This window comes from Alosa pseudoharengus, unplaced genomic scaffold (genome assembly GCF_046254945.1).
Source record: "Alosa pseudoharengus isolate Yale_2024_CS ecotype anadromous, Long Island Sound unplaced genomic scaffold, YU_APseudo_1.1 YU_APseudo_1.1_scf_4, whole genome shotgun sequence".
NCBI classification, from domain to species: domain Eukaryota; kingdom Metazoa; phylum Chordata; class Actinopteri; order Clupeiformes; family Clupeidae; genus Alosa; species Alosa pseudoharengus.
In genome coordinates this window covers 15,721,322-15,729,207 of record NW_027468774.1, presented here as the reverse complement: position 1 = coordinate 15,729,207, position 7,886 = coordinate 15,721,322, and the positions used below count along the sequence as shown (strand labels likewise).

Below are 7,886 nucleotides of genomic sequence, written 5' to 3'. Positions count from 1 at the left end.
CTCTTCTTTTCCTCTCCCTCTTTCTCTCTCTCTCTCTCTCTCTCTCCCTCTCTCTCTCTCTCGGTGTGTTTCTTTCTGTTGGTTATAGGGAACTCCAAGCAGGGGCTTCGCTGTAAGAACTGTAAGATGGGAGCACACCTCTGGTGCTCCTCAGAACTCTCACAGCAGCCTTGTCAAGGAAAGGTAGGCTTGTCCAGCCACACACACACACACACACACACACACACACACACACACACACACACACACACACACACACACACACACTATGCTCATATACAGTTCCGTGTGTGTTTTGAGAGCTGTGTGAGTCTAATTTCATCCTCATTACATGTAGCACACACACACGCACACGCACACACACACACACACACACACACACACACACACACACACACACACACACACACACACACACACACATGTTGAGTGGCCATTTGGAGAATTACCATTTTTCATGGGCTGAGACACTGTGTCCCTGCAGCTGGAACACAACCAAGTTTGGTCAAACACACACGTGAACTCCCGTGCTCATCACTCAGAACATTTCACACAGTTACACAGACTTTCTAGACTAAACTTCTGCACATTAAGTCTGCAACCTCTCACACAGAGGTCCCAGACTAGACTCCTGCACATGACCTGTGGACTCACTTACACAGAGGTTCTAGACTAGACTTCAGTGCATGAAGTTTGCACACTGTTAAACAGAGATTCTAGACTAGACTTCCACATTATGATGTCTGTTAAACTGTTAAACAGTTACACAATTGCAGCTCAAATCCAGTTACTAGTCAGTTATGGTATGCCATAACTTCACTATTGCAAGTTTGTATTCTATAAATGCATGCTTATTGGATGGATGGCTTCCAGTCTGAAGCAATCCTGCCTGCTCTGCTGTGAAGTAGAATCTATTGAAGCATGCATGTAGCTGTCTGATGGTGTCTGCTTTATACAGAGATGGCTGGTTTTGGGCCAGCTCAGTGAGACTGAACATATCACAGTGAACAGTTTGACAGCGTCACCACAGAATAGGTGCTGAGGTAAAGAACACGAGGTGAGGAGACTGACAGAGGAATGATATCATCAGCACTTTTGTAGTCTGACTAAAACACATTGGGATAGAGATGAAAAACATTATTTTCACAGATGATGGATGGATGGATGGAGGGATGGACAGATAGGAGGAATGTAGAAGTCTAAGATGGATAGATAAATAGATGGATAGATTTGAGAGGAAATCCATTCCTCTGTCCTCACCTGCTGACAGACAGATCTCTCATCCAAACTCAGGGAGTATGGATCAATACTTTCTAACAGTGGAGGACCCAGGATAAAGTATGTTTATCTGCCTGTGTGTGTGTGTGTGTGTGTGTGTGTGTGTGTGTGTGTGTGTGTGTGTGTGTGTGTGGTAATGGTTGTAGGGAATGTAATCATCATCTTCAGTATTGATCGGTAATTAAGACAGTTTCGTGTTTACCTCAGCAGCCTTTTCAGGGAGGACAAATATGAGAGAGAAAGAGAGAGAGAGAGAGAGAGAGAGAGAGAGAGAGAGAGAGAGAGAGAGAGAGAGAGAGAGAGAGAAGAGACGGACAAAAACATTTGGACCTAAGCACAAATTTAGGACTTTAATAAAGCAGCTCTCGCATGTGAACTTGTTTACTTGTGTACGCCTTAGTGTCTTAGTGAGATGTCTCTCAGGTGGCCCATTCTGCTGCTGTCTCTCCAGTGGATGTCCTGCCAGATTGTTTTCTCTTTCATTTGTTTATTACAGCAGTAATGCACCCCATCGTCTCGATTAATCTCCTGAATCATCCTCTCTCTTTCTCTCTCTCTCCCTCTCTCCTCTCCCCCCCCCCCCCCAGTCTGGGATGTTCAAACGCAATTTTAGCTCTCCGTTGCTAGGCAACGATCAGCTGGGCGTGGTCAAAGAGACTCAACCAGAGCCTAACCCAGGTGAGTCTGCTTCTCCCCTCCGCCTCTCTCCCTCTCCCCTCCTCCTCTCTCCACCTCTCCTCCTCTCTCCCCCTCTCCTCTTCGTCTCTCCCTGTTGTTTTCTTGCTTTTCTTCCCCTGCCCTCTTTCTGCCTATGTGCGCTAATTTCAGAAACCCTTTATGTGGACTGTTTCTCTCTCTCTCTCGTGTCAGTCTCTCTGCTCTTGTTCTCAATTCCACTCTTTCATCTTGTTCTCCCCTGTTCCTCCGTCTCTCTCACCCCTCTTTCCTCAATTTGGAATCTGATGTTTTATTCCTTTTATTGCCATTTTTTCTGGTCTCTTTGACACATTATTTCCCCTCCTCTCTTGGTGTGTGTGCGTGTGCGTGTGCGTGTGCGTGTGCGTGTGTGTGTGTGTGTGTGTGGATTTTAGACGCAAGGGCTCGTATGGATCCTATCTACGCAGCTCTGCGCTACGGCACCACCCTGGCTCAAATGAGTCGTTCCAGTTTTGGGAGTGTGTGTGAGTCTCCTACCCGCAGCCTGGTACGCATGTGTGTGTTTCTCTTTGGGTGGGGGACTTAGAGTGTGTGCGTGTGTGTGTGTGTGTGTGTGTGTGTCTGTGTGTGTGTGTGCGTGTGCGCATGTGCATGAGTGTTTATGTATTTGTTTGAGTGCATGAGGTCATTCAACCAATGGAGGTCCTACTAATAGGTGTGCAGTCCTTCAAGTGCCTGTTCTTAGGTGTCAAAGGCTCGGCCTCTTAATTAAACACGTCCTTGTTGTGTCTCTTTCATCCTCTTCCTCTCTCTCCACCTGTCCATCTCAGGGAGAAGGGGGGGAGGAGGGGGAGGAGACAGAAGAGAAGGATGAGAAGGATGAGAGAGACGAGACGGAGGACAGCGAGGAGGGACAGGCAGGCCTGGACGAAGAGGCTATCCGTGAGGCTGGAGACAGCGGTAAGAACTTGACCCTTAACCCCAATCTCCCATGTAGCCTTGAGGACCTGTGAAATGAAAACATCTCCAAACACACACGGCCTCTGATACCACGCTCGCTGATAAGAGGGTGCGGAGCGATAACACACGGCAACATCAGTTTTACTGCCGATAAGTCCCCCGTCTCAGCCAAGCACTCCAATCAGACGGTAAACACAGACCCAAGACAAGGTTAGATTTCAGGAGCATGACATAACTGAAAACAGCATTACACTTTGTTTGTGTGTGTGTGTGTGTGTGTGTGTGTGTGTGTGTGTGTGTTTTCTTTTTGGATAATACATAGTTCCACAGGGTGGGGCTTGGCATGTAAATAGAATTTTGAAATTTCACTCTAAATGTGTTGTACTTACCCAAAAAACATAACAATGTGTGTTTCTTTGGAAATGTGAATGTTTTGTAAGGGTGATTTGAATTGTAATGCAACTTACACACACACACACACACACACACACACACACACACACTCTTGGTGCAACTGGTACATATCATCAATGTTTCCAGGATGTACCAGTTGGTGTGTGGTACTAATATGTGGGCCGGCACCACACCAGTCTGTCACCCACTATGAACCGACAGTAATGTTCTCCAAACTGGCCAGTAATGGAGACATCATCATGTATTTATCCATTCATATTTATCCATATATAGTTGCACTGTACATGTATATACATACAGTGTACTAAACATATATTGTATAATTGTGCCATTGAAGAGTTGTCAGTTAGGTTTTTGGTAATCTACTGATGGGTTAATTCGTTAAATAGTGTATGAATTTTTCCTTGGCTTTTGCGGAGATAAAAGAGATGACCTTCCATTTCTCTCTTCTTTGTAACACTTTGTACAGTAAAAGCCAGCAGTGCCAACTGTTGACTGTAGATCTTGTATTAAGTCAGTTTGTACTTTTTCTCTTATCTGTTGGTGGACTTCCTTTAATATAAAATGAGAAAATACACTAAAGGTGACCAAGGTCTGAATGATACAGTGATTCAGTACCTTGACTTTCACTTGCCTTCAAAACCCAAATCAAGGCAGCATGTTGCAATAGATTTTTGTCAAGCTGTGCCTGTTGTCTAAACCATCAACAACAGAAGTGACCCTAAACCTGAACCCAAGTTGAGAAAACTCATGTCTATGTTCTCAAGTTGTCCTGCTAAGTTGAGTTTTCATGTTTACAGTGCAACCAACAGAGAGAAATACTCGTTCATACCCTCCGCTACTTCACTGCTAAACTTCAGTGGAGATAAGTAAGGCAATACCAGCCTCATCACCTGCTACCCCTGAGGAAACTTGACTTCCTAAACACAAAGCACTGGTTTATTTGCTGTGCTATAACTATAACTAACTATAGATGGCTCAGACTATTGTTAAATGTGCATTTTATTTACTTGACTTGACTTGACTTGACTTGTGTTTTTGATCTAGAAGAACCCTATTCAGTTCCACTTATTTTGGTTGAGCAAAGTTGCTCAACCAAAATAAGTGGAACTGAATAGGGTTCTTCTTAACTTAACCCAGCCAAAATAAATGGAACTAAATAGGGTTCTTCTTGACTTAACCCAGCCAAAATAAGTGGAACTAAGTAGGGTTCTTCTTGACTTAACCCAGCCAAAATAAGTGGAACTAAATTGGATTCTTCTTGACTTAACCCAGCCAAAATAGGCAGAACTAAATAGGGTTCTTCTTGACTTAACCAAACTTCTTCCTTTCTCAGATTGCCCCTTTGCTGAGCCTGAGAAGACAGAAGAAGCTGAAGATGCTGTAAAAGTAAGCAAGTCCACATACGAGTTATATGAGTAGAACAGGTTTGCTTCACTACAACTGAATTACAGCATTTCTCATTATTTAATAGCTACAGCTCATGCATATATATTTCCTGTAGATTGTGTCTTTAAAAAAATAACCAGTGTCACTTACCTACTGTTTTGTGAAAACTGAAAAGCTGTAAAGTTTAGAGTCATGTGTTTCCAGTTGCCACGGTTCTCCTCCTGTCTGTCTCTCTTTCTCAGGTTGTCTCTCTCTCGTCTCCATCTCTTGTTTTCCCTTAGGTGCCCAGACAGGTGCACTCCATCCATACTTATGTTGCGCTCTACAAGTTTCTGCCACAGGAGCCGAATGACCTTGAACTCCAGTGAGTGTGTGTGTGTGTGTGTGTGTGTGTGCGTGTGCGTGTGCGTATGTGTGAGTGTGAGTGCAAGTGTGTATGTTTGTATGTTTATGGGTACGTCAGCAATCTACATGCTGTGTAAAGTAGAGAGAATTTGAAAAAAATAAAATAGAAGTTTGTGTGTGGATGTGTACTGGGAATGAGTCACAGATAAAATGAGGACTGTGTGTGTGTGTGTGTGTGTGTGTGTCTGTGTGTGTGTGTGTGTGTGTGTGTGTGTGTGTGTGTGAAGGAATGAGAAACAAGAGGGTGGAATCTTACAGGTACGAAATAGAGGCGGGTCACCACAGGGACCTCTGAACCATCTGTCATTCCACATGCTCTGTGTGTGTGTGTGTGTGTGTGTGAAGGAATGAGAAACAAGAGGGTGGAATCTTACAGGTACGAAATAGAGGCGGGTCACCACAGGGACCTCTGAACCATCTGTCATTCCACATGCTCTGTGTGTGTGTGTGTGTGTGTGTGTGTGTGTGTGTGTGTGTGTGTGTGTGTGTGTGTGTGTGTGTGTGTGTGTGTGTGTGTCTATGTCTGACTACACCTTTCCCCTAATCTTCTTCCTGTGTCTCCCACAGTCCTGGTGACAGGGTTCAGGTGACCGATGACTCCAATGAGGAGTGGTGGAAGGTGAGCACTGGAGGTTTGGCTAGTTCTGTGTCACAGCAGGTTTACATATAATGTTAATAGGTAGTGTAGTCTGTGGGTGTTTCTGTGTTTGTGTGTGTGTGTAAGAGAGAGAGTGAGAGCGAGAGAGAGAGAGCGAGTGAGAGCAAGAGAGAGAGAGAGAGAGAGAAAAGCAAGTGACCGAAAGATAGAAACAGAGAGAGAGAACGATTGGGATTATAAATACGCACATAACCTCCCCAGTTGCAGTTCATATAAATAGGCAGCAATAGAGGCTAATTTCTGTGGGCCCATATTGTAAAGGGTGAAATAGACAGCAGTTAATACCAGCTCAACTGAAATGAGCTTCCATTGAATGCATAATGGGCTGAGGCTACTTCAGATGGAATTGAGTGCCCGGCCAATTCATCCATGCTCCTAGGCTTTCTCGTCCTTTGCCATCTTCCTTATGCTTTGTCACTCTCCAATTTGTTTGGAGTGGAAGATTTCTTGAGAAATAACGATGTTGGTTGCTGAAAGTGCAAATGGAAATGAACCGTTGGGAGTTTTTAAATGGTGTTTTAAATGCTGGGGTTCATCAATTCAACACTTGCCTCACCTGTTTGCGGTCTAACAAAGTCCAAACTAGTTTTCTTTTAAAAAAATATTCATTGATTCCGAATTGTACAGATATGCTGTGCAGCAGGACTGAAAAGGTATCACGGCATAGCAACTGAACTGAAGACTTTGTGTTAATGTGTTTAATTTAGTTCTGATTTGTAGTCTAGTGTGTCTTCTTTACCACCAGGGCTGCTCACATTAGGCAAGTGCTTACTGATGGAAAGCTGTATTTGGTACCTAACAACAGTGAGCATATGAGGAATGGTAATCAGTTGCACCTTCATTTGTCTCCTTTCCTAAAGGGAACAGAGATGGCAAATATGGACATTGTGTTCTATAGCAGCCTGTAGAGGGACGTCAGGATGGGCTGTTAGCTATCTATGTGTGTGCTGAAAGTTGATCCACACGAGGGCCAGATCAGAACTAAATCAGGGCCATATCACTCACAGGTCTAACATGTGTTCTAATTTGGGGAACAGAGTTGAAGATTTGAGGTGAAAACATATTGAATGTTTTGTTATAAACATCCCTCATTGTTGATTTAAATGTCCAACCTCTTGTCCAATGTCTAAGAACTTTTGTTTGTTCACCAGGAACTACCTCTTCAGACCATTTGTGTGTGATCACAATGTTCGCAGACAATTGAAAGCAAAGGAGAAAGTCTTTGAAAATGTTTGTGCTATTTGTAGCGCACCTCAGGATGTGTTCCAGGCTCAGCAGCTGTCTGAGGGGTTGTGTTCTGGCTTATGCAGGGCAGGTGTGGGGACAAGCTGGGCTTCTTCCCGGCTAACTTTGTCCAGCGGGTCCGTCCCGGTGAAAGGGTGTGGCGGGTGATGCAGGGTGTCCATGGCAACCGGGAGATGGGTCACATGGCAGTGAAAGAGTCACAGGTGAGCAGGAGAACACACATCATTACATTCCCATTCACAATGCCATATCTGTTGCCCTTTTTAGCAGACAGTGATGTTACCTAGATGAATAATGTATGAAATGTATTAATGGTATAATGGTATATATATAATGCGTTTTTATTCCCCCCCCCCCCCCCCCCCCACCCTTTATGTCTGTCTCTGGCAGATTTGTGTTGGGAGGAACGAGGACAGTGATGGCTTCCTGAAGCTGAGCAGTGGGAAGAAGAGGGGTCTGGTCCCAGCCGACTCCCTGGAGGAGATTTGACATCAGCTCCTAACCCCTCAGAGCTGCCCTCAGACATCTGCACAACACCTCCCTCACAATACACACACCCCCACACACCCCACCCATTTTTGTCCCACCCAGGTATCCGTAGGCCAGCCGTGCCAGTCCTGCGTATGTCCAGTGGTTTAGTTCAGCTGTGTCCATGTTAGCGCTGCTGCACTGCCGTCTCCCCACGCCGCTGCCCAGTCGAAGCCCCCGCGCGTCGGCTCTGTCACATGCACCTGATCCTCCCCTGTGTGGCCGTCCCGACACTCGCCTAGTCCAAACAGCCCCGCCCCAAATCCCCAGAAATCTCAGAGATATTCACATCCACACACACACACACAGACAGGTGTAGATATAGTCAACCACACAGACACACACACGCACA

At 45.1% G+C, this 7,886-nt stretch overlaps 1 protein-coding gene across 1 annotated transcript in view; it reads left to right on the top strand.

Annotated features, from left to right (window-relative positions):
• LOC143102813 (SH3 and cysteine-rich domain-containing protein 2-like) overlaps positions 1 to 7,675 on the top strand; it is a 14,541-nt gene extending 6,866 nt beyond the window's left edge. The window contains exons 3-11 of the mRNA XM_076266626.1: positions 89 to 183; positions 1,866 to 1,960; positions 2,377 to 2,482; positions 2,766 to 2,895; positions 4,646 to 4,698; positions 4,980 to 5,062; positions 5,671 to 5,722; positions 7,072 to 7,209; positions 7,397 to 7,675. Of these exons, the coding sequence (XP_076122741.1) occupies positions 89 to 183; positions 1,866 to 1,960; positions 2,377 to 2,482; positions 2,766 to 2,895; positions 4,646 to 4,698; positions 4,980 to 5,062; positions 5,671 to 5,722; positions 7,072 to 7,209; positions 7,397 to 7,495 (851 nt within the window). The 3' untranslated portion in view covers positions 7,496 to 7,675. The remainder of the gene's footprint in view (positions 1 to 88; positions 184 to 1,865; positions 1,961 to 2,376; positions 2,483 to 2,765; positions 2,896 to 4,645; positions 4,699 to 4,979; positions 5,063 to 5,670; positions 5,723 to 7,071; positions 7,210 to 7,396) is intronic.
• Positions 7,676 to 7,886: the final 211 nt, after the last annotated feature.